Source organism: Oncorhynchus mykiss, chromosome 11, assembly GCF_057628025.1.
Source record: "Oncorhynchus mykiss isolate SJ-2025 chromosome 11, ASM5762802v1, whole genome shotgun sequence".
Taxonomy (NCBI): domain Eukaryota; kingdom Metazoa; phylum Chordata; class Actinopteri; order Salmoniformes; family Salmonidae; genus Oncorhynchus; species Oncorhynchus mykiss.
Window position 1 is genome coordinate 24035575 of NC_143032.1, and position 27832 is coordinate 24063406.

Consider the following 27832-nt stretch of genomic DNA (forward strand, 5'->3'; position numbering starts at 1 on the left):
GCACCTCATAAACCCTGCTGACAGTTTTACAGGCTTTCCTGTGGATTTAAAGGTGTCAGAGAGAGAGCTCCAAAAACCAAGCTGTCATTTCGGGCACCCAGCCAGGCTATGGCTCCTTCCCAAATGACACCCTATTCCCTTTGTAGTGCACTACTTTTTACAAGGGCACATAGGGCTCTGGTTAAAAGTATTGCACTACAGTATGTAAGGAATAGGGCACCATTTGGGACAAAACCTATGCCACCCCTCAGTGGCGATATACTAAAAAACAAATATGCTTTTGCCAGCACATTGATTGGACCAATGAGGATCCAATGGGGCAATGTGTAAGCGGCACATTTGGAATCAAACCAATGGGAATCCAACCGCTGCAAGGGTGACTATGACATCTTTCGCGGATCATAACCCTTGCCCCTCACATCATCATTCATACCTCCACACATCATCAGCCATGAATCATCCGAAAGACCATTAAACAGTTACATATCACTGGGTGGTTAATGACCGGGTAGCAGGGAGGTGACAGAAATGAATACCCAACAGTCAGGAGAGATTAACTCAGGACCAGGATCAATGAAGTCTCAGTGGGGAGCATATCATGAGGTCAGAGAGAGAGCGAGGCGGGGAGAGAGAAAGCAACAACTTCCTGGACAAAACATTTCACTGTAATAGTAAAGGTGTAAACTTCGCAGTATATTTGCCTCTCAGCTTCCCTATCAAATTTAAAAAGCAGACAACCTAAGAAAATGAACAACAATGACAAACGGTTTGATGAAGAATGCAAAAACCTAAGAAAGAAATCCAACCAAAAACATAGAGACCCAGAAAACCTGAGCCTTCGCTTTCACTATGGTGAATCACAAAAAACAATACAGAAATACACTACAGAAAAATAAGTAACAGCATGCCAGAAATCAGCTCAATGTAATTGAAGAATCCATAGAATGTACCCACTTCTGAGAAATTTGAAACACACTAAACAAACAACAACACAAAGAGTTATTATCCAAAACGGAGATGTATGGATAAACCACTTCTCCAATCCTTTTGGCCCTGTAACAAAGAACAAACAGCAAAAACATATACATGATAAAATACAAATCTTATAATCAACTATTAAAGTCTACCAGATCCCACTGGATTCTACAATTACATTAAATTAACTACAGGACAAAATACAAACCCTACAACCCAAAAAGGCCTGTGGTGTTGATGGTATCCTAAATTAAATGATAAAATATACAGACACAAATTCCAATTGGCTATACTTAAACTTTTCAACATCATCCTCAGCTCTGGCATCTTCCCCAATATTTGGAACCAAGGACAGATCACCCCAATCCACAAAAGTGGAGACAAATTTGACCCCAATAACTACCGTGGCATGTGTCAACAGCAAACTTAGTAAAAATCCTCTGCATTATCATTAACAGCAGACTCTTACATTTCCTCAGTGAAAACAATGTACTGAGCAAATGTCAAATTGGATTTTTACCAAATTACCATATGACAGACCACGTTTTCACCCTGCACACCCTAATTAACAAACAAACAAACCAAAACAAAGGCAAAGTCTTCTCATGCTTTGTTGATTTCAAATGTTTTTTTAACTCAATTTGGCATGAGGTTCTGCTATAAAAATGGATGAAAAGCAGTGTTGGGAAAAAACATATGACGTTATAAAAATACATGTACACAAACAACAAGTGTGCGGTTCAAATTGGCAAACAACAAACACATTTCTTTCCACAGGGACATGGGGTGAGACAGGGATGCAGCTTGAGCCTAAACATCAGCGCCACAGGTAACTTCCACAAAGCTGTGAGCAATCTGGGAGACAAGGCAAGAAGGGCCATCAAAAGGAACATACAATTTGACACACCTATTAGGATCTGACTAAAAATACTTGAATCAGTTATAGAACCAATTGCCCTTTATTGTTGTGAGATCTGGAGTCCGCTCACCAACCAAGAATTCACAAAATAGGACTTACACCAAATTGAGACTGCATGCAGAATTTTGCAAAAAATATCCTCAGTGTACTATGTAAAACACAAAATAATGCATGCAGAGCAGAATTTGGCCAGTACCCGCTAATTATCAAAATCCATAACCTTCCATAACAAAGCCATCACCTACAGAGAAATAAACCTGGAGAAGAGCCCCCAAGCAAGCTGGTCCTGGGGCTCTCTTCGCAAACACAAACAGACACCACAGAGCCCCAGGACAGCAACACAATTAGACCCAACCAAATCATGAGAAAATATAATTATTTGACAAATTGGAAATAATTAACAAAACAACCGAGCAAACTAGAATGCTTTTTGACACTAAACAGAGAGGACACAGTGGCAGAATACCTGACCACTGTGACTGACCCAAAATTAAGGAAAGCTTTGACTATGTACAGATTCAGTAACCATAGCCTTGCTATTGAGAGAAGCCGCCGTAGGCAGACCTGGCTCTCAAGAGAAAACAGGCTATGTGCACACTGCCCACAAATGCAAGGGGAAATTGAGATGCACTTCCTAACCTCTTGGCAAATATTTGACCATATTAGAGACACATATTTCCCTCAGATTACACAGGCCCACAAAGAATTCAAAAACAATTCAAATGTTCATATATCTTATATCTATTGGGTGAAATACCACAGTGTGCAATCACAGCAGCAATATTTTTGACTTGTTGCAACAAGAAAAAGGGAAACCAGTGAAGAACATCCACCATTGTAAATACAACTGATATTTATGCTGATTTATTTTCCCTTTTGTACTTGAACTATGTGCATATTATTACAACACTGTATATAGCCATAATATGACATTTGAAATGCCTCTATTCTTTGGGAACTTTTATGAGTGTAATGTTTACTGTTCATTTTTATAGTTTATTTCACCTTTGTCTATTATCTATTTCACTTGAGAGGGAGAGTAGGTAGAGGGAGAGCATTTAGAGAGAGAGGCGGCAGAGGTGGGGATGAGAGAGAAAAAGAGATAGGCGAGTAAAAGAGAGGAGAGAGAGAGATCAGGATGAGGTCAGAGTGGATGGTGGTAGTGGTGGGGGGGTGGGGTCCATGGGGGAGGGGTTTACTTAATTCTCCATACTGGCCAATAATTATAGTGCCAATTCTGATCCAGCCATAAATTCATACATTGTGCCTCTGGCCTGAGAGGATGGAAGTTCAATATTTAGCTAGATGTAGGCTAATAACTAGCTGGCTAATTGTTACCCATGAAAGGAAGCTAGGCTAGTGAGTAAGCATTTTAGCCAATTAGCCAACGATCTGGCCTGAAGGGCCATGTACCCTTATAATCTCCATCCGGAACAGCAGGAGGAGGACTGGCCACCCCTCAGAGCCTGGTTCCTCTCTAGGTTTCTTCCTAGGTTCCTGCCTTTCTAAGGAGTTGTTCCCAGCCACTGTGCTTCTACATCTGCATTGCCTGCTGTTTGGGGTTTTAGGCTGTGTTTCTGTATATGCACTTTGTGACATCTGCTGATGTAAAAATGACCTTATAAATATATCTGATTTGATTGATTCAGGACAACAAAAACTAAAAGTGTGCACTGTATGACAGAGTCATAGACCGTTTCAGCAACATGAAAGAGAGGAGGATGTCATTGGCGCTTCTCTATAAGTAGGGTGAGTCAACATGTTTTTTTCTACTTACACACACACACACACGCACACACACACACAAACACACACACACACACACACACACACACACACACACACACACACACACACACACACACACACACACACACACACACACACACACACACACACACACACACACACACACACACACACACACACACACACACACACACACACACAGAAATCAGTGCTATGGACAGTCATGATATTTAGATTACGTAGAATTTTGGGGGGGAATCTTTTAGTTGTCACTGTATTAGACTAAACATAGCTTATTAAATTACGTTGAGATGTTGAAGTTGAAATGGTGTTGGAATAGAGGATGCAGCTCCTATTGTCTTTGCGACTTGCAGTGACTCTCCAGTGTTTTTCAAATCAATAGTTGTTTAGTAGTCAAAACATTTTGGAAAGATTAACTTGATTGATCATGCTGTATTAACTTGATTGACCATGCTGTATTAACTTGATTGATCATGCTGTATTAGCTTGATTGATCATGCTGTATTAACTTGATTGACCATGTTGTATTAACTTGATTGATCATGCTGTATTAACTTGATTGATCATTCTGTATTAACTTGATTGACCATGCTGTATTAACTTGATTGACCATGCTGTATTAACTTGATTGACCATGCTGTATTAACTTGATTGACCATGCTGTATTAACTTGATTGACCATGCTGTATTAACTTGATTGACCATGCTGTATTAACTTGATTGACCATGCTGTATTAACTTGATTGATCATGCTGTATTAACTTGATTGATCATTCTGTATTAACTTGATTGACCATGCTGTATTAACTTGATTGACCATGCTGTATTAACTTGATTGACCATGCTGTAGGTCATGTAACTGTTAGTTACATGCAATATGCTTTGTGGACTTCACCAGACAGGTTGCTCTCCGGTTTTGTGAAGAAACAAAGGTGTGGTTGAATTTATTGTGTTGTCTTATTGTCTCGGCCTTAGGCCTATATATCACAGTAGCAAGGGGACATGAACTAACAGGTTATAGAGCAAACAATGCAATTATCACAACACATACAGTAGGTTGTAATATGGCTTTTCTTTCCTGGCTTGGCTTCCCCAGTGATTTTACCCACGCACCGCTACTGTCATGGCCTGCAGGCAGGAGGGTGGCTGCTGACTGACTGCCTCTACGATATGGCCTGAAGGCAGGAGGGTAGCTGCTGACTGACTGCCTCTACGACATGGCCTGAAGGCAGGAGTAGCTGCTGACTGACTGCCTTTACGATATGGCCTGAAGGCAGGAGGGTAGCTGCTAACTGACTTATGATATGGCCTGCAGGCAGGAGGGTAGCTGCTGACTGACTCTACGACATGGCCTGTAGGCAGGAGGGTGGCTGCTGACTGACTGCCTCCATGGCGTCATAAATACAGCTGATAGAGTGTGGGTCAGACTTAATCAAACAAGAATACTGCAGGTACCCTCCTGTGGACACACACACCTTAGGAGGCACACGCACACACACATGCACGCACACGCATGTAAAGCAAGCAGACACACAAATTAAAATAAAATGTCTCTTACCACCATGCCCGTCTTCAATAATAGATAGTGTACTGTCTGCGTGACGTCTGCAGCATGCATCAAGTTATGGTAGGGATTCTTATGTTTGCTGTAGCCCACCTCCAAGGCTTCCACAAAGGACACCAGGGCAGAGATAGGGATCTGAACAACAAACGAAAACAACAGAGCTCAGCCAGTGACCCGAGGGAAATCTCTCATTCTCGCTCTTACACAGATTGGCTTTTTCTCAGCTAAAAAGTTACTTCCTCTCATCGCCTCCTGTCCTTCATTGTGGCGATCTGAAATAGTTGACCAGCCTAATGATGAGCTTCAACCATAGTGTTTTCACCAAGTATTTTCCAATCAGTCAAGATGAAGAGGAGGAGGAGAGAACATCTTTATTGAAGCAATTGATTCCCTTCTCCCTGAGCCAAAATTGTTAAATGGGTATTTGTTGCTATGCATTTATCACCACAGACTTTGATATCCTTGTGATGCAGGTCCAGATAGTCGTACAACCTCTGAGACCTTCTGATACAATGGAATTAAAATCGACTTAAAAGAACGTCACTCATCAATGCCCACAGGGGGAAGGGGGGGGGGGGGGGTAGATAAGGGAGTGGGAGAGAATGAGATGCAGTCCAGTTCTGATCAGCTTACCTTGAAGCGATTGATGAGGTCATATCTTGTGAGCAGCTCGTAGAATATGAATTTCAACGCGTGGTCCCCACTCGCGTCATTCAGGGCAAACACGTCAAAAGACCACATGTCCACGTGCTGCGAGAGGGAGTCATTGTCAGAACAAGTATTGAAAGACTATATCAGATATGAATGTGTCTGTAAAGCAAATCATTGAGGAGGAGCAGGGAGGGAGTGTCTTATAAAAATGAAAATGTTGTGCATCTCATACATGTTATTTTCCTTTATATTGCTATATTCAAGTGTTATTTCACAATAAATGCACCTTATTGAAAGCCTGCATGACCATTTGAAAAGCATGGAGTCTAAATCAAAATACATTAAGTCTCAGAGGTAAGTAGGCATGTTTTTACATCAGACGTTATTTCTAGTTTGTTTGATGATACAGTATGTTACATGAATTTAAAGCCAGGGGTTGTTAGCAGTCATAACATGAATCTCAGTAATAACGAACAAGAACAGAATCCCCATGTACAGCTAAAGGTGAGTTATTACTACGATTATTCTCTCTCTCTACCTTACTCCCCCTTTCTCTCTCCATCACTTCCCATTCTCTCTCTCGCTCCTTCTATCCCCCATTGCCTCTCACTCCCTCTCTTTCCATCACTCCCCATTCTCTCTCCCTCCCTCACTCCCCCATCTCTCTCTCATTCTCTATACAACTCCCTCCCTCCCTCAATCCCTCCCTCTCTCTCTCTTTCCAACAAAGTTCTGTGGAGTTCTTCTGGCATGTCTGGTACAGGACCATTTGAATTACAACACATTAAAGATTTAAATCTTTAAATTGGAAGTTTTCGCCTGCTCTCCATCTCTGTCTCCCGCCACTGGCTTACACAGCCTGCAGGCATACTGAAAGAGAGAGATGGAGATGGAGAGAGAGAGAGAGATGGTCTGGAGCGAGCGAGAAGGGCAGAGGGAGAAAGAGAGAGAGAGAGAGAGAGAGAGAGAGAGAGAGAGAGAGAGAGAGAGAGAGAGGAAGAAAGTTGGCTCAAAGATGACTAAGCCAAGTTGTCCAGTCTCCGTGTGAATGACAGGTCAGGACAGCAGGCTGAATACAGAAGGAACGGGGGTAAGTAGCCAACAGAGCTTTTCATTTCAACACTGTGTTATTTAGCGGTTTTAGAGTAGAATCAGAAGAAAATAGCTCTGTGAGATAGCTGGAAGAAATCTAATAACAGTCAAGCCAGCCAGTGAAGGATTCATAAGGTGAGGCATGATGATATCACATCATCGGTAAGGATTGTTGCCAGCCGTGGGCGGCCTGGGACAAGAGTTTGGTCCTGGCATTTTATCCACACAAGCCCACATCACTGCACGCGCTTCCAAGTCTGAGTCTATGGGGGCGCTATTTCATTATTGGATTAAAAAACGTGCCCGTTTTAAGCACAATATTTTGTCACAAAAAGATGCTCGACTATGTATATAATTTGGAAAGAAATGTATATAATTTGGAAAGAAAACAGTCTGACGTTTCCAAAACTGCAAAGATATTATCTGTGAGTGCCACAGAACTCATGCTACAGGCGAAACCAAGATGAAACTTCAAACAGGAAATGAGCAGAATTTCTGAAGCTCTGTTTTCCATTGTCTCCTTATATGGCTGTGAATGCACCACGAACGAGCCTGCCCTTTCTGTCGTTTCTTCAAGACGTCTGCAGCATTGTGACGTATTTGTAGGCATATAATTGGAAGATTGGCCATAAGAGACTACATTTTCCAGGGTTCCGCCCGGTGTCCTTTGTCTAAATTGGTGCGTAATCTTCAGGTGCGGGCATTTTCTCCTGGGATTCAGGAGAGAAAGCAAACTTCCACGAACGATATATCATCGAAGAGATATGTGAAAAACACCTTGAGGGTTGGTTCTAAACAACGTTTGCCATGTTTCAGTCGATATTATGGAGTTAATTTGGAAAAAAGTTCGGCGTTTTGATGACTGGATTTTCGGGTTTTTTTGGTAGCCAAACGTGACGCACCAAACGGAGCGATTTCTCCTAAACAAATAATCTTTCAGGAAAAACTGAACATTTGCTATCTAACAGTCTCCTCATTGAAAACATCTGAAGTTCTTCAAAGGTAAATTATTTTATTTGAATGCTTTTCTGGTTTTTGTGAAAATGTTGCCTGCTGAATGCTAACGCTAACGCTAAAGCTAAATGCTACGCTAGCTAGCTACTGTTACACAAATGATTGTTTTCCTATGGTTGAGAAGCATATTTTGAAAATCTGAGATGACAGTGTTGTTAACAAAAGGCTAAGCTTGAGAGCTAGCATATTTCTTTCATTTCATTAGCGATTTTCATGAATAGTTAACGTTGCGTTATGGTAATGAGCTTGAGGCTGTATTCACGATCCCGGATCCGGGATGGCTAAGTGCTAGAGGTTAAAATAGGACTACAGATGTAATTGTATTTTATACCCATGTATTGATCCAACAGTAAATGTTATTTCCAAACAAGAAACGTTGCAGTTGTTGGCACGGCACTCCATATCTCAAAGCCATATCAAATATCTTGGTTGTAAAATACATAGTTGCTATTGAGCTGAATATTGAGTGTTGAGAGAAAAAATGCCCACAGGAAGCTGAGACCTTCCTCTCTCCAGCAGGGACAAGGGGACGAAGCTCCCAAAGCGGTGTTTTTCCGTCAATTGCATTTTGAAATGTTATATGATCAGAACACATCTTTCTCTCGAGCGCTTGGGAGGGCGCAGGCACAGGGGCAGGGCAGAAACTTTCATTACAGGAATCATGAAGATAATGCACCAAATCATAGTTTTAGCCACCCAAAAAATGGGGTGACAATGTAGACTTTGCTCTTTCTAAGTTTATAGGCACCCTTCAATATTTTTTTTTACGATCCATGATCTTGACTGTCTGATGACAGAGTCTGAGCAGGTATTTTTGCTGATGCCACATTTGACTTTGAATGTGAGTTTGTGTGACCTCAGCTCACTCTTTCAGAAAACCAGGCTGGCCCATTGTGGGAGGGGGGCCCGGCTGTTTCCCACTGATTAGTATAACAGATACATTTTTTGGGGTGTGTGTCAATTTCGATCAGCCCACCCAACATCAAAACAATTCCAGCCCATCTGGCATTTACCAGAATTGCCAGATTGTCAATCCACCATGCTATCAGTACATTGGTCTAAACTGTGCAGGGCTGGTCCAGTATGTTTATGACACAGAGTCCTGGTTTTCATTCGACTGGCTTTTCCTGGTTTGGTATGGATTCCGACCTCTCAAGGTTTAGGTTAACGGTTGTTGTACAGTTTTGTATAGTTATGAAATAGAAACAGTGCATGTCATGAGACAGTTTAGTTCATCTTACTGATGGGGTAGGAACGAGGTGTTGAACCCAAACCCCACGGGAGACCACATGTCATAATTTATGATATGCATAAAACACAACACACTATTGACCTCTAATTGACCCCTTTGCATCTGAGCAACCGGTTAGGGTTACCCAGATGGTTAGGTGCTGTGTGTGTGTGTGTGTGTGTGTGTGTGTGTGTGTGTGTGTGTGTGTGTGTGTGTGTGTGTGTGTGTGTGTGTGTGTGTGTGTGTGTGTGTGTGTGTGTGTGTGTGTGTGTGACGATAGCAGAGAAAGAGAGAGATCCACTTTATCTTCACACCAGATTAAACAGATCAAACAAAACTCTAATTCGGTCATCTCTCTCTGCAGATGAAGAGTCATTACGTCATGAGGCATGAAAACATGGCACGCTACGCCACTATTACACAGCAATAACAACAACACATTACATGAAAATCCCTTCTATAAGATCAGCAGAGTATTAATACCTTGTGTTCTTTTGCATGGGAATAGGTCATGTTTTCAGTAACCGGGACACAAATGATTACTCATTACAGGACAGCCATTCAATAGTAAAAATAAATTGTATTTTTGTCAAATGCAGCTTTTACCCCCGTGTGTTCTGGCATCGGAAGAGAATGACTTGAAATGAAAGCATGCGGTCTGTATGTACTGTGATTCTACACGTATCTATTCCATCATACTGTGTATGAAATAGGGTGAAGTTGTGAATGATGTACTGTTTTATCTTGGTTGCCCGGTGTACATCGCAGACCTGACCCTCTCTCCCCTCCACCCCGTTGGACTATCTCAGACTTCACCCTGAATTGTTGGCCTATCGCCGTCCGTGCCAGGACGCGGTTCTTAATACCTTGAGCACCGTGATCACGCTGGGCGGATAGCTTAATCCCACCATGTTGGACGTCCGGCGGTACATCCTGTCAGGGAGAGATAACACACACACACACACACACACGCACACACACACGCACACACACACACACACGCGCACGCACTCACACACACACACACATACACACACACACACAATGTTAGGACACCCAGAGAGCCAAGGACCACTGATTGGTGGAGGTGGATGTGGGGAGATGGCTTGTGGTATTAGCATTTCATAGGTATGGGGAGGATGGTTCTGGGGGAAATACCTCACAACAGGGATGTGAAGGTTGACCTTCCCAATTCTTATCATCTAGGCTGGGGTTTACCCTTCTACTGTGAAACTGATACATACTGTATGCTATCAAATACACCCACCCAGGACTTGGGCAGAGATTGCTGGATGCTGGATGCAGACACTTTCCTGTATGGTTCTTTATGATAAGGCATTCTCTACAGGACAAAATTACTTTGAAAATACTTTGATGGCTCCATTGACAGTTGGCCAAAATATGGTACTCCCATCCATTAAAGGGATACATCATGCTGTTGAAAACAAGGCCCTTAATCTACTTCCCCAGAGGCAGAGGAACTTATGGATACCATTTGTATGTCTCTGTGTCCAGTATGAAGGAAGTTAGAAGTAGTAAGGAAGTTAGAACAAGTCAGTTTGTCAAGTATCTGCCCTGCTAGAGCTGCCCCGGGCAACTGTAAGTGCTGTTATTGTGAAGTGGAAACATCTGGGAGTAATAAAGGTTGAGCCGCGAAGTGTTAGGCCACACAAGCTCACAGAACAGGATCACTGAAGCGCGTAGCACGTAAAAATTCAGCAGTTCCAAACTGCTTCTGTAAGCAACGTAAGCACAATAACTGTTCTTCAAGAGCTGCATGAAATGGGTTTCCATGGCCGAGCAGGTGCATACAAGCCTAAGATCACCATGCACAATGCTAAGCATCGGCTGGAGTGGTGTAAAGCTCTCCGCCATTGGACTCTGGAGCAGTGTAAACACGTTCTCTAGAGGGATGAATCATGCTTCACCATCTGGCAGTCCAATGGATGAATCTGGGTTTGGCGGATGCCAGGAGAACACTACCTGTCCGAAAGCATAGTACCAACTGTAAAGTTTGGTGGATGAGGAATATTGGTCTGGGGCTATTTTCCATGATTCAGGCTAGGCCCCTTAGTTCCAGTGAAGGGAAATCTTAAAGCTACAGCATACAATGATATTCTAGACAATTCTGTGCTTTCAACTTTGTGGCAACAAACTTTCCTGTTTTAGCATAACATTGCCCCCATGCACAAAGCGAGTTCCATACTGAAATGGTGTGTCGAGATCAGTGTGGAAGAACTTGACTAGCCTGCTTAGAGCCCTGACCTCAACCCCATCGAACACCTTTGGGATGAATTGGAACATCGACTGCGAGACAGGCCTAATCGCCCAACATCAGTGCCCGACCTCACTAATGCTCTTGTGGCTGAATGGATGCCCCTGCAGCAATGTTCCAACATCTAGTGGAAAGTCTTCCCAGAAGAGTGGAGAATGTTATAGCAGCAAAGGGTGGACCAATTCCATATTATTACCTATGATTTTGGAATGAGATGTTTGACGACTTTTGGAGATCTCGTGTATTTGTAGGATAATCTACCTCTTCACAAATACACTGAGAGTGTGTTACTGTCAGTGCTGATCTCCCAGTTTAGTAAACATGCTACATGTTCGGAGGACATTGGATAACAAACTAACCTCTCAACAAATATCCCAGCCTGCACTGCGTGTACGATGCTGCGGAAGCGTGGTTTCTCTTCGGTCCGGCGCAGCATCAGACCCATCTGACGCGTGAAGGTGGAGGCCAGCCAATCACGAACCTCTGACGGCACAGAGTCTGACTGGATGTCACTGAGCTCATCCTCCGTGTCCACCAATCGCCTGCGGAGAGGGACGGACACACGCAGACACACATGTATGTCCAAATACACGCATGGAAGCACACACACACGCGCACTCACAAACACACACACACACACGCACACACGCACACACGCACACACACACACACACACCACACCACACCACACACACACACACACACACACACACACACACACACACACACAGCAGGGCTTATCTCTTCTCATCAATAATGTTTTAATCAAGTTAAAATAACTACTTTGTTTTGGCACTTGATAAGTTCTTAATTAAAACCCAATTCTGCTCTTTTTCTCTCTAACAAATATGTGTAGACAGAGGAGGGAGAGAGAGAGGGCAATACAGAGAGAGAGAGAGAGAGAGAGAGCGAGAGAGAGCGAGAGAGAGAGATTGAGACCTTACTGAAAAACCATGTGATGATATTTCAAATGAAACTTCACGTGGATATTTTTCACATGATATTTCACAGGTGATGCCCTGCATAAAAAAATAAATCATTCATTATGATGTCCCTGGAACGTCACGAGGTTGCAGTGTTTTCAACTTACATATTAGACACATGATAACATTGTTCATGTTTATTTATACTGTAATTATTATTCAACATGTCCTCATCTGGGATTTGAACTTACAACCTTTTGGTTCATGGCATTCCGATCTTCCTGCTATGTCACCATGTCGGTGTCAATAACTAATTTCCCCTGTATTTCAACACTTTGGTCAAAAATACAAAGTCAATGAAATCAATGATAAGAGAATAAACCGATTAACTGAATTAGCAGTGCAGAGATGTATTATAGGTAATGAATCTGTAGGAGACTTCTGAAAATGAAAACTTTGTGGGGCATCAGAAAGATCAGCGTACCCCAAATCCCAGGTGGGGTCATATTGAAAGGTCAGCACTAAGTGTCAAGTGTAATCATATTGATTAAAGATGTTTACACTATTTCACCACCTACCTTAAAACCCCCATACCATTTCATCACTTCTTATCCAAAAAACACATGTGAAATGTTTCACATGTGAAATCGCATTTTCACATCTTTTAAATTAGAGTTCTCATGTTAACACCACCTTTTCGCATGTGAGGGGAATAACATGTTTTAAATATTTCATGTGTGAAAATTATAATTTTCATATGTGAAAACCTAAATCTCACATGTGGAATTTAATTTTCATGTGAAAAAGCTTCATGTGAAAATAGAATTAGCCTTTCACCTTTCACATGAAAAACATTCACATGTTAAAATCCAACTTGAAGTTTTACATGTTCATGTTCATGTTACATGTTGAAGTTTTACAAGTTTTAAATGTTCAAATGTTATCAAATGTGTAGTTTCATGGTATCACTTGTTGAAAATGTGGGTCCTCATGTTGTCACATGTACTTCACATCAGATCATGTTTTCACGCGCTCAATGTTTTCATATCTGTAGTTTCATGTTTTCACTTGTTGCTTTTACCTGTTGTCACTTTTTGACATTCATTTCACCTAAGATCACATGTGACATTCACGTGGTTTTTCCACAAGGGAGAGAGAAAGAGCAGGAGGGCAAGAGAGAGATGGAGAGAGAGAAGGAGAATGAGAACATACATACAACATCAATAGGACAGAACCTTTTGAGAAATAACTCGGCTCACACAGAATATGTCAGATACTGTATGTAATGTGTATCCTGGCTTTGACCAATCTACTGGACAGTCGTGCCAATAATAAGATATCCATACCGTGTCTCCTCAATGTACACAGACTCCAGGACTGAGGCTGCATACTCCAAGTTCTTCTTGAGGTCGACGACGGACGCCTCTCCTCGTTCCAACTGTTTCACCAAGCATCGCAACCTGGAGAAAAGCAACAAAAAATAACACATCTCATGAGTTTTGATGCTTCAACAGTTGCAGGCACCAAAAGTTTGATTGTGCCACCGTATTGGCAGAACAATTGCCGTAATAGGTGTGTTTTTATGCATGTCCTATTAAGCGTGGCTTATTTTTCAGAATTAAGTGGACTTGTTACATCACACACTACCCTGAAAAGGAGCAATAGCACACATTAATTCCACTGTCCCGTGGCTGTATACTGAAACTACACATGCCATGATGACTACATTTAAAAAAAACTGTTGTCCTGAAAGTAAAAAGGCATATGTTGATCATAATCCTATTTGGTTATGGTAAAGGTAGACAGAGATCTACATTTAGACAGTCACCTGGTACACCTCCATGTTACACCCACCAATGGCACAGAGACAGCAGCTTCACAACTAGCCCTGCGCTAACTATGTTTGTAATATATTAACAAAACATGATTAAACAATGAATTAACGTGTTTGACACCTTACTGAGGAGGGATGTGAAGGTCCGAGTAACTGGTAGATGAACATTATTTGGTCAAGTTAAATGGATAAGGAAGGATGCTAGGTTAACTAAGGAGAGAGGAAGCTATTCAGCTGTGTATTCATGCATGCCACACTGTTGGCTGGACATGCAGTATGACACACACACAGATCTAACAGCCAATAGAGGCCTGCTAGCCAAAGCCCACTCTGCCAGAGTCTAAATCCCAGCAATCACAATCTCCTTAAAGAGCCAGCCCAGTCTGCCCTAATACAACATGCCACAGCTGCTTTCAAATGGCACAAATGCCCAAGTCACAGTCCATTTGTACAGACATGTAGGTTTTGTAAAAGGAGAACTCAGGCTAGGATTCAGTCCAACACAGATTAACACCCTGCACACAGCAATAGACTTTTAAAAGCAATTTCCCCAACATTCACGAGCTCACGTTCACTGTAAATGCTGAGGATGTCAGTTCAAGCTGAAATCACCATTAACCATCAACCATAGCGTAAAGGTATTTTTTTCTGCATTTTTTAAAATCCTGATCTCTTTCCAACAACTCCTAACCCTGGTGTGCTGGCTGAACTCTAAGCTATTTGATATGCAAGTCAATAATATAGGGAAACTAAGGAGACTAGAGCAGAGATCTGCAGGGGTATTTCATGCTTTTTAAAAGAGGAAAAATCCCATGTAATCAGAATGCCCAGCCAAGAACACCCATGTCAGAGGATACTGATCACCTCCTCAAAACAGCATCGTAGCTATCATACGATTACACAGTTGGATGATTGACAGATTGTTGTTATGGTGACAGGGGTCTACACTGTCATCGCTACAGTCCACAGGCCCTCTGAGATTATTTCTAGTCTTTCTCATCCTCTTGGACGACACAGGCTTGTGAACTGGCACACAGACAAGGGAAAACACTAGCAAGACACACATACACACGCTTACGCACACACATACACAAACACACACCAGCTGACATGCAAGAAAAAAAATTGCCTGGATAAAGAAAAAACTCAATTGGAACTACAAAGAGCACACAGCGATAATCGTGCTGCAAACAAAGCCCAGTAAACAGCAGCTCAGGTGTAAAGCAGAGAGCTGATTGGTATTTACAGCAGGAGCATCTGGGAAAGCAGTGTGTGACACTATAATAACTCTTCCTAGCTAGACTAAAGATTAGCTCCCGCTAATGACTCTCACCTCTACACACCTCTGCTTGATTATTGCACTGACTGTGTGTGTGTGTGTGTGTGTGTGTGTGTGTGTGTCTGAATGCATGACTGTGTTGTGTCTCTATTTCTTCATGCGAAATGTGATTGTGAATACAGGTGAGACTTTTTAAATGAATGCTGTACTGTCTGTGCAGTTCTTAGGTGTGTGTTTGTACTGTATGTGAGTGTGTACAGGCTAGTCTCATGGACTAGATGTAACATGGTAAATGTAAATCCGGGACAGTCCATTTAGTATGAAATGTTACGTTTGCTATGGTTATGTTTGCTATGGTTACATAAGACAGAAGGTTCCTTAAAGTAAAAACAAAAGCAGGGGTGGTTGGTCGGGGTGGGTGTTTGGGTGGGTCAACGTATAACGTGAATGTCTGGCAACCCAAAGGTTGTGTGTTCGAATCTCATCACAGACAACTTTAGCTAATTAGCACCTTTGCAACTACTTACTACTTTTGAGTTACTTTGCAACTACTTAGCATGTTAGCTAACCTTTCTCCTAACCCTAATCTTAACCTCAACTCTAACCTTAACCCTAACGTTAGATTTAGCCACCTAGCCGCCTAGCTAACGTTGGCCACAACAAATTGTAATTCGTAACATATCATAGCTATTGCAAATTCGTAACATATTGCACAAATTACGTTTCGTAATATATCATACCAGTTGTAATTTGTAATATATCACATGAAAATTAATACATAGCATAGCAAACTTAACATATTATTACTAATTTGAGTGGCCCAGATGTTTTATCTGCCCCTGAGTCCAGGTTGGTGTGTATCTGTGCTTTGTTGATAGCCGGTCTGTTGACGTCGTCAATGTCACTAGTTTGTAGTCACACCTTCATCATAAGTAGTGATGACCAGTGTGCACGTTTAGGCTCTAATGTGTGAGTGTGAGTGCATCAGAGTGTAATTGTAGGTAAAAGTGTCTGTGTGTAAATGCATGACTAATATGTGAGCACATGAGCACAATGTGTGTTTTAAGTGTGTCTGTGTATGGCTGTGTGTGTTTGTTAGGGAGTGTGGGGGGCACACATGGGGACAGGTTTGACCCAATTCTTCCCACAGCTGCTTGGGCCACACAAGGTACAAACAGACAGGGGAGAGAGATGAAGGGTGAAATCACAAATGCACTACTCCATGGATTTAACTGTGTTGTTATTCACTTCTCCTTCTGCCATTACAGGAGAAGAAACCAAGAGGAATATTTCAACCTAGAATTCCTAGTCATTACACTCATATTTGATCGAGGGGTAGATAAGGTAGCTCTTGTGGCAGAATAATCCGTAAGGTCACAGTAATTTGGTATGATAAACTTTTTAGCAAATAAGGCACATATCTATCTATCACCTGTCAGCAGAGGGCGGCAGAGACCGTTCTAGATTCATTAACGACACGCAGGTGTGTCCTATTTACTCATTATGATTTTCCTGCTAAAAGCAGTGTGCTTTTTGTTGTCCTTTGCAGAAGCTTGAATTGTTTACTGTGTGTGGTTGTTAACCGAGGGAGTTTTCGAGACTTAGTGTTGGTTCTTTTTTCAAGTGTACTGTGATCCTGCGCCTACCGTTTCTTAGTAAAGTATTATGTTAATCCTTAACCACTGATTCCTCGTCTGGTCTCTTCTCTGCACCTGGGTCCAACCTCACCACGTCACAATATCTAGATGAAAATACATCACTGTTCTGTAGAAAAACACTGGGTCAAGTTCATAATAGGTTGACTGAACAACCTACTGTTAGAGAACCTGACTCCCAGACACAGTCGTTTGAATCCATTTTACCGCCGGAACACGGTGATTGGAGAACATGGCAACAGAAACAATGACACCATAGACTCTCCAGTTCTTTCTTAGTAACATGAAACAGTCTGTCTATCAAAGAACTCACACACACCTCGGCAAAATGCTTTTCACTAGTCCTCGTATTTATATACTCTCCTTTACCCTGGTGAAATAAGTCTACCGGTTTTGTAATTTCACCGTTAATAAAATTCCCCCACACAAAGGAAAAAGGACATGGTGTTTTAATGATGATATTGAAATCAGCCAAGCGTCAAAAACCTGCCTTTCCCTCTCTATCTCCCAGAGGATTCCCGTCTGCTCTCTAGCAGACAAACACATAATCAATGAGTCATGTCAATGTCATCCCATTAAATGATTACAGTTTACCAGAAGCCTCTCTGATTGGGAAAGATAAGAGGGAAAATTAGATGGAAAAGGCAACAGGCGATGACTATGAGGAACCTGCAACTGAACAATAACATGACCTTTCAATAGTGAGAAGGGTTATCATGTGAATATGAATCCATCCTATGTTATTGCACCTCATCACTAGTCATAGACATATGTTCTGGGTACTATGGATGTGTTTCAAATGGCACTCTATTCCTTTCAGCCAGATCACCCGTGATCCAAGGCGATATACGATGTTCGTCAGGGTCCAAAACCGGCCACTAGGGGCATCTGTGAGCGCTATTACCATCAAGTAGGGTTGCGGCTTCCTAGGGAGTTGTGGATGGAGATAGGCGTAATAGGCGTAAGCCGCAAGCTATGGCTCAGAGGGTTGTTTTAATTTTTGTTCCGTAAACCGCGAGCTCTGGCTCTGAGGATTGCGTGTTCAATCCCAGTGCTAGGCAGTCATTTTTATTTGGATTGTTTGAACCCTATCCTAAACTTTAACCCTTACTTTAACCATTCAGAATGAATGCCTAAACTTAATGTTTTAACCATATCCTAAACCTTAACCCTTACCTTAACCATTCAGAATGAATGCCTAAACTTAATGTTTTAACCATATCCTAAACCTTAACCCTTACCTTAACCATTCAGAATGAATGCCTAAACTTACTCTTTTAACCCTATCCTAAACCTTAACCCTTACCTTAACCATTCAGAATGAATGCCTAAACTTAACCGTCGAAATTGTAAGATTATAACCCTAGCGGAGGGGAACTGACCTTCCACAGAGTTGCATCATTTTTCAAAGATGCATAGAGCCCTGAGTTGATTATCCCTTTTAAAATGCTCTAGAATGCCATTCAAGCCAATCAGATACGAGTATTCAAAAAATGCCATGGTATTAGACAAGGTAAAGAATGGGCCACATATCATTCCAAGCTTAAATAATATGCCTCAACCCATTTTCTCTGCAAAATGCTTTGATGGTCAACAGAGCTGATCATGGACTTTTGGATCTCAGACAAATGGAATTTCTATTGTTTTGTAACTAATTACAGAATACAGTTCACTGATACACTTATTCACAAGAATTAGTAAAGCCTGAGTCACCTTCGAAGCTTAGACATAAGGGAATGTACATGAAAACAGTGTACAATAAGTATACCGGAAAATGTATTGGTGCCTCTGCATTAGCATTATAAATGACAATATCTTCTGAATTGTATGTATTGATCAGACATTTATTTGACCAGACATTTACTATAGGCAAGCACTGATCAACATGAACACACTGAGAAATAAGAGGTATAATTTGACATTAAAAAATGTATTAGATCCATAAGCCTAATACAGGTACCACAGTGTGCAGGACCCATTGAGGAGACACATCTAGATTGGCTTCCTCCTTGTCAGGCCTCTCACACTGCGCAGATCGGGGTCCTGGGATGGACAGCTCGCATAGCTTCCCCACATACGGCGCTGGATCCAGGAGCCTGTCTAGCCTATAATGTTTTTGAAAAAGTAAATATTTGTTATAAATGGGTAGTGAATTTAATGTCCTTTTATTTACTGTTCTGTTACGATGCTATCAATTCGATGATGAAGTGATCTATTCATTCTACAATGTGTTTTCTGATGTTTTTGAGGTACTCAATTTGAAATATGCTATACTTGGTTGTGCACTTTTTTGTGTGTGACTGAAATGCTCGACTGATGCAATGAATAGCAATGTTGGGTCTGTCTTCACAGTCTTCACAGCATATCCCCCATTCTTTGCCTTGGGAAAGCTGATTTTGTATCACAGCATTCCTGCTGCAGTGGTTGCCTGGAAAGCTGTGCAGACAGAGTAGATGTTGAATTTTCTGATTATAGCTTGGTCTATCATTACAGCTTGGTGTAATGAGGTGGAAAGTGAAATAATAATATTTATGTTGGCAGTTCTAAGACTCAATGTGGAGGGCTTAGGGATGAAAGAACAAAAACTGTATAGTGACTATCAAGTGTGTTACAGAAAATATACCATTCACCAGTCAAAGCAGCCATAGCCACAGTTGCATTATCTAACGTTAGCCTCCCAATCCCGCCAAAATGTCGGCTACCGTGTCAGACTCCGATACCTACGTTATGGTCAGTGCTTGCAAGATCCAATGCCAAGTATGATGCAAGGTTAGCTTCCTGGCAAGAACCATCAAATGTTCTCCTCAATTGATAAAGCAACTTCGCTCGAAATGTGCGCGGCACACGCTTGACATGATCATCATTTTCAGTGCAGCCTGTACACCCCAAATGAAAAGCCGCCACTGCTGTCAGGATGTCTTCATCTGTCGGAAAATAGTGTAAGGTTAATTTTACACTATGGCATCCAGTCAGAACACAGTGTGCTGTTTCCGGCATGCTGGTAAGTAGCTTGCTAGCTAACGTTCACACCAAAGCCAAAGCAAGGCATAGGCGCACATGTGATGACAGTTTTAAGGTGGTACATATTTAAATTAGTTAAGATGATATGACACTACCATTGGTGTATTACATTTCCGGCTTTTATGTGACCTTGCATAAAGCTGGAAGCAAATTCTTGGTAATACCTGCCTCCTGAATCCAAGTGATTGACACAGGGGGAGGGGACAAATAACTTTATGATTAAACTTTATCAATGTATCAGCTACAGTCATTGTTCGTACTTGGGTACCCTACTTTGAACTAGTTTCGTGCAAATATCATCCTATTTGATGAAAAATATGATTTTCATTGTTCGGGTCCTTTAAGATTGATATTCCATTTAGAATTATATGTCAAACATTTGAAATACATGGAGGGAATCAAAACATATCTGAAAGACTTGTTTTCATTACGGCTACTCTTTTATGGTCAGGCCCACTTTCAAAACACACACGCACACGCACACACACGCACACGTGCACACACACACACACACACACACACACACACACACACACACACACACACACACACGCTATTAGACATCTATATCCCTCCTGTCATCTCACCTCAAGGCATATGAAAGAAGGACTATTAAAAATATAATCTTGCTTTGAGTGAAAGAAGAAGGATCACAGATAGGAGAACAAAACTCTCTCCAGTGTTTTATCTCTCCACAATACCCTAGGTGTGTGTGATGTCTGTCTCTGATTGTTTATGCAGTGTGTGTGTCTGTGTGTTTGTGTGTCTGTGTGTCTGCGTGTGTGTCTGTGTGTGTGTGTGTGTGTGTGTGTGTGTGTGTGTGTGTGTGTGTGCGCGCGTGCGCGTGCGCGTGCGTCCATGCATGTATTTGGACATACATGTGTGTGTGCTTGTGTCCATCCCTCTCCGCAGGCGTGTTTGAGTATAAGTGCATGCCTGTGTGTATGCATTTGTTCGTCTGTGTGTACGTGTGCGCGCGGGTGAGTGCTTGTGTGTGCGTACATATGTCCTAGCATGCACATTGTCTCTGTATTGATCGTACCCAGCAGTAAAGTGTCACACCAGAGCCACATGACTGGTTGTGTTGAAGGCCCCTTGTCTCTAAGTAAGGCTGTGAATACCTTTTACTTATAGATTTCACTAGGAACCCCCCTGCGTAAGCGTTATTAACATGCAAGCCATGGAGCCGGGCAACAAGACGACCATCCAATAAAGGTTTTCCAATAGTTTCATTAAATGAATATTGATATTTCAAATAACCTCCAACCCGTGTGACAAAGGGCTCAACTCATTCCGTACTGCTGAAGTTCAGTGCTATAACGCGTTGAAATGTAACACTAGACGCGCCCAGTAAGCCATTATGACTGCATATGAATTTCAAATTGAAATATCGCTGCCATTTTTAAAGTCATGCGGCCCTCCGTCCTTGACTTTTCCTAAATAAGTCTATTGAACACATGCTTGTTGTTAGAATTTCACTATCACAAACAGAATTTGTGTTATAAGCAGTGTTACAATTTTCAGACAAATTTTTTGGGGGGGCGACATAATTTATTTTTCCCCTCAGTCACCACCAGTCAGCCTGCACAGCTGATGATGGTCCATAGAACCTACACCATAACTATATCTAAACTAATTTCACACATATATTAAATATTAGCCTAAAGACAAGATTAAATTGACAATAGTCTGATGGATGACAGTATTTTCAATTGTGTATACTCTCGTTCAAGATGGCGGCAGATGAGCGTGTTGTGTGTCTCTATGCTTGTTTGTTTCGTGTTACAAGTGTTTATTAGCAAAAACCGTCATAGGCTGTGAGATTTGTCATTGAACAATACTGAACGCAAAAACGAGGAGACAGTGTCGGCGTGGTGCCCTCCCTGAAACCATGAGAGGACACATATGTGCTGTGACAGACAGTCTCGATCAATGGTTCCCAACCAAGGGTAATAGGACCTCTGAGGGTACTTGATCTGTCCACTCTGGGTACTTGAGAAGACTCATAAGACCATAGGCCTAATGGTAAAATGTACACGAGGGGGTACTTCAGAGGTACTCTGGGCAGAGCAAAATTCACTTAGTGGTACAGTAACCGAAAAAGGTTGGGAACAACTGGTCTAGACGCGCTGGGCCGACTAGCCTTGGATACTCCTTGATGGGCAGGTTCTTCACCTGTGTTCTGCCAAGCTACAGGGGTTCCGTCCTGCCTTGCTGTGCTGTGTGGTGGAAGCCGGAGGTCCGTATCTGCGCTGTGAAGAAACTAGATGCGCTGGGCTTGTTTCATCAGTTCAGCTGTTGAGGCTATTATAGACCTTCATTGCAGCCAACGCTGGACTGGTTCCATTTCTCATCGATACAGTGCGATCCATGTGCTCTGTTGGCCAGAGAACTGATCTCTCTGCCTGGCCTGCCTGCTCCTCGCCTGCCTTGGTCTGTCTCTCCCATTCCAGTACAGGTGCCCTCGCCACTCTCTCTCTCACCTACATCATACGCATACATTGCTGACTTTTTATTGATCTGCGGATGGACTATTTGATTAGTGACTCTTAGGGCAATAAACAAACATGTTGCTGTTGTTCATTTTTCTGTTGTCTCCCCTTGGATTTTACAATGTTGGCGATACTTTTAGAGCCCGTTGCTCTGTGAATGAGGAAATATATGACTGTTTCTCCCTCGAGTTTTGTGAGACCCTGATGTATTTATGCTTTCTAAAACATGGCTCAAAAAATCTATTACAGACAAAAATATTGTCATAAAATGGTTACAATGTTTTTCGTACGGATCGTAAATCTAACGTTGGTGGTGTTGCTGTATATGTAAAAGACAAGCTAAGCAATTTGAATACCTGTCTTTGAACCTAAACCTTGGCTCATCTTTAAATATTGTTGTATCTTCTTGTTATAGACCTCCATCTGCTACTGTTGGCTCTTTGGATTGTATTTTCAAATTGTTATCCCAGAATGTCAACTCTGAGTTTGTCCTGATGGGTGATCTGAATCAGGACCGGCTAACATCTAGCTCTGATCAACTCAAAATTCCATGCAATACCTGTAATCTCACTCAGATTGTCAACAGTGTAACTCGGTTGAATATAAAAAATCATCTGAAATCCTCTTTGATTGATTTTGATCTTAACCAATACTCCTCATCGTTTTAATGCTTCTGGTATTTTTGCAAATGACAAAAGTGATCACTGTGCTATTGTCTGTGTGAGAGATGGTAAGATTCCTAAGAAATCTCCACGTGTCATTACGAAAAGAAACTGGTAGCGGTTTGATATTCCAGGTTTTTTACATGATGTATCTAGCATTGAATGGAATAGAATGGAATTAATTTCAGGATTAAGGGCAGAGAGAACCCTTGGTTTACTAAGGAACTTACAATAATCATAAGGGAATGAAATGCTATGTGGGCTAAAGCAAGAGGGACTGGTTTGGCAGATGATTGGATGGCTTTTAAACGTCTTCAAAATATGGGTGTGGCTATGATCCGTAAATTTAAAGCAAATCTACTTCAGATAATTTAAATAATCCATCCAAATTTTGGCAAGTAGTGAAAGGTTTGGAGTGCAAAAAAAGATACACAGCTTCCCAAACAATTGTTGGTCGACACACAGATTGTAACGGAGAGAACCTCCATTCTGAAAGCCTTGAATCACCTTTTTTTATTTTTTTAGATGCAAGCAGTTTATTTGAAAAAGTCAAAGGTATAATTGAGCCCCCTATGAATTTACCTGACACCCCTGTGCACTCCTTCACCAGGTTCTCCTTTTCATCCTTCTCTGTTTCAGAAGTGCGTAAAGCCCTGAAAGAAATTTATGGAAAAAAATCCCCTGGCCCTGATGAACTACACCTAGCTGCAGACATCATTGCTCCCCCTTAACATGTATTTTAACCTTAAGCTTGATGTTAAGGAAATCCCCAAGTTATGGAAATCCTCTTTTGTACTGCCTCTCCTGAAAGGTGGAGATCCTTCGCTACTTGACAACTATCGACCCATATCAAAATTGTCCTTCGTTAGTAGGCAGCGAAAAGGCCTCCTACCAAGAAAACAACATCTAAAATGGACTGCAATCAGGTTTTAGGTCTGGCCACAGCACTGTTTCAGCAACATTGAAGGTTTTAAATTACATCCACTGTGCTCTTGACAAGAAGTTACATTGTGTGTCTGTCTTTATTGATTTGTCGAAGGCATTTGACACCGTGAACCATGCTGTGTTAGTGCAAAGGTTAAAATGTTGTGGAATTACTGGTCATGCTCTGGATTGGTTTATACAGTGCCTTGCGAAAGTATTCGGCCCCCTTGAACTTTGCCACCTTTTGCCACATTTCAGGCTTCAAACATAAAGATATAAAACTATATTTTTTTGTGAAGAATCAACAACAAGTGGGACACAATCATGAAGTGGAACGACATTTATTGGATATTTCAAACTTTTTTAACAAATCAAAAACTGAAAAATTGGCCGTGCAAAATTATTCAGCCCCTTTAAGTTAATACTTTGTAGCGCCACCTTTTGCTGCGATTACAGCTGTAAGTCGCTTGGGGTATGTCTCTATCAGTTTTGCACATCGAGAGACTGACATTTTTGCCCATTCCTCCTTGCAAAACAGCTCGAGCTCAGTGAGGTTGGATGGAGAGCATTTGTGAACAGCAGTTTTCAGTTCTTTCCACAGATTCTCGATTGGATTCAGGTCTGGACTTTTACTTGGCCATTCTAACACCTGGATATGTTTATTTTTGAACCATTCCATTGTAGATTTTGCTTTATGTTTTGTATCATTGTCTTGTTGGAAGACAAATCTCCATCCCAGTCTCAGGTCTTTTGCAGACTCCATCAGGTTTTCTTCCAGAATGGTCCTGTATTTGGCTCCATCCATCCTCCCATCAATTTTAACCATCTTCCCTGTCCCTGCTGAAGAAAAGCAGGCCCAAACCATGATGCTGCCACCACCATGTTTGACAGTGGGGATGGTGTGTTCAGCTGTGTTGCTTTTACGCCAAACATAACGTTTTGCATTGTTGCCAAAAAGTTCAATTTTGGTCTGACCAGAGCACCTTCTTCCACATGTTTGGTGTGTCTCCCAGGTGGCTTGTGGCAAACTTTAAACAACACTTTTTATGGATATCTTTAAGAAATGGCTTTCTTCTTGCCACTCTTCCATAAAGGCCAGATTTGTGCAATATACGACTGATTGTTGTCCTATGGACAGAGTCTCCCACCTCAGCTGTAGATCTCTGCAATTCATCCAGAGTGATCATGGGCCTCTTGGCTGCATCTCTGATCAGTCTTCTCCTTGTATGAGCTGAAAGTTTAGAGGGACGGCCAGGTCTTGGTAGATTTGCAGTGGTCTGATACTTCTTCCATTTCAATATTATCGCTTGCACAGTGCTCCTTGGGATGTTTAAAGCTTGGGAAATCTTTTTGTATCCAAATCCGGCTTTAAACTTCTTCACAACAGTATCTCGGACCTGCCTGGTGTGTTCCTTGTTCTTCATGATGCTCTCTGCGCTTTTAACGGACCTCTGAGACTATCACAGTGCAGGTGCATTTATACGGAGACTTGATTACACACAGGTGGATTGTATTTATCATCATTAGTCATTTAGGTCACCATTGGATCATTCAGAGATCCTCACTGAACTTCTGGAGAGAGTTTGCTGCACTGAAAGTAAAGGGGCTGAATAATTTTGCCCGGCCAATTTTTCAGTTTTTGATTTGTTAAAAAAGTTTGAAATATCCAATAAATGTCGTTCCACTTCATGATTGTGTCCCACTTGTTGTTGATTCTTCACAAAAAAATACAGTTTTATATCTTTATGTTTGAAGCCTGAAATGTGGCAAAAGGTCGCAAAGTTCAAGGGGGCCGAATACTTTCGCAAGGCACTGTAAATTACCTATCAAATTGTACACAATGTGTAATGGCGGATGGTTGTAAATCCATAGAGAGTAGAGTCCATAGAGGTGTGCTCAGGTGTTCTGCAAGGTTCTATTTTGGGCCCACTCTTGTTCATTTTGTATATCAACAACATTGGGGATCTTATTGAAACAGCAGATATTCATTTTAATGCAGATGATACTGTTCTTTATTCAAGTGGTAGTAGTTTATCTTTAGCTTTTGAAAATGCCCAAAGAGCATTTAACATCATACAACAGAATCTGTATGGTTTAAAGCTAGTTCTGAATTCAGGTAAAACAAAATGCATGGTATTTTCAAACATGTTACTAATCATGTCATTGCTACATTGGCTGGACATACTATAGAGCAGGTCAAAGTGTACAAATATTTGGATGTGTGGGTTGATGATAAGCTGAGCTTCACTGTGCATGTAGATAACTTGATAAGGCAAGCTCAAGCTGAGAATAGGTTTTTATTTTATTATTATTTTATTACTTATTTTAATAAGGCTTGTTGTTCTTTGGAGGCCAGGAAGGAGCTGGTACGATGTACATTACTGGCAGTTTTACATTTATAAGGCCATATTGGGTAAAATGCCATTTTAACTCTGTTCTTTTTTAATCAGATCGGTAAATAAATATCAATTACGGTCCCATTCTCATTTGCTTCTAACAGTACCAAAAATTAGAACAGGTCATGGAAGAAATAGTTTTAGTTACTCAGCTCCGTGGCCCTGGAATTCTCTCCTGAACATGTTAAAATGTGATGATCTACTTTTGTTGGTAGAGTTTAAACACTTGATCGATGTATATATCATAGAAGAGTGTAATTGTCTTTAGGACAGCTGTTTTTGGTCAAGACTTTTGTGTTTTTAACGTAATATGTCATTGTTGTAATGTATGTGTGTCTATAGCTGTGTTTAATGTTGTGTTAGTGTATGTAAGTTGTTTTGTCTGAAACGTTATTCCCCCTGCTGCTATTGGGTCTCTACCAGGTCTCTCTTGGAAAAGAGATGTTATCTCAATGAGAAAAACCTGTATGAATAAAGGTTAAATAAAAAAATAAACCAGGATACCCCAGCTGGGTAGACTCTCCAATGGTGATTAGCTGGTCTACATGGCCCGCTGCTGCCTCACTTTGAGGTGTTGTGAGGCAACTGGGCCTTTTCACCAGATCCACACACCAGGGGAATTCCCTGTCAGTGCACTCCTCTAGCAGCTGTTGAACGTGCTGGGGCTGTAGCTAAGGCACCAACACTGTGGCACACACTTGGTTTCTGACTAAACTATACATGTAGGTCTACAGCAGAACATTTTTTAGGGCATTTAAGGTTTTAAAAGACAGCATATTATAAATGGTTTAACAAAATGGTTTTAATTGCTGCCTATCTGGGTTATGGCTCACTGTTATTAAAAACAATCTCATCTCCTTACCCCAGAAATCCCACCCAAGTCTACCTTGACTGAAGGTACAGCAGCTTGTATCTTTCCGAGGGGTCTAATTGTGTTACCATTTGACTCCTACTGTGACATGCTCATTAAACTTTCTCATCTGCAGTGTTTGGTCTGGCTAAAAACTGTGTTTGAAAGATGACTGTAGCTTGGATTATTTGAAGTCTTCTAAGTGTAGAGAGATTTTAAGAAACAACATATTAAGGTGTTTTATTGTTATGCGCTTGTTGTCAGGAAACATTCCTCAGAACACAGACCCATTGGCTATGGATGAA

General features: G+C 41.5%; 1 protein-coding gene across 2 annotated transcripts in view; it reads right to left on the reverse strand.

The window, feature by feature from the left end:
* Positions 1 to 27832, reverse strand: part of pde1ca (phosphodiesterase 1C, calmodulin-dependent a) — a 111197-nt gene that overhangs the window by 29086 nt on the left and 54279 nt on the right. For both annotated transcript variants that reach the window (XM_090189768.1, XM_021620554.3), the window contains exons 3-7: positions 13761 to 13874; positions 11851 to 12033; positions 10083 to 10149; positions 5862 to 5978; positions 5223 to 5363 (exon numbers count right to left, since the gene is read on the reverse strand). In XM_090189768.1, the coding sequence (XP_090045894.1) occupies positions 5223 to 5363; positions 5862 to 5978; positions 10083 to 10149; positions 11851 to 12033; positions 13761 to 13874 (622 nt within the window). The remainder of the gene's footprint in view (positions 1 to 5222; positions 5364 to 5861; positions 5979 to 10082; positions 10150 to 11850; positions 12034 to 13760; positions 13875 to 27832) is intronic.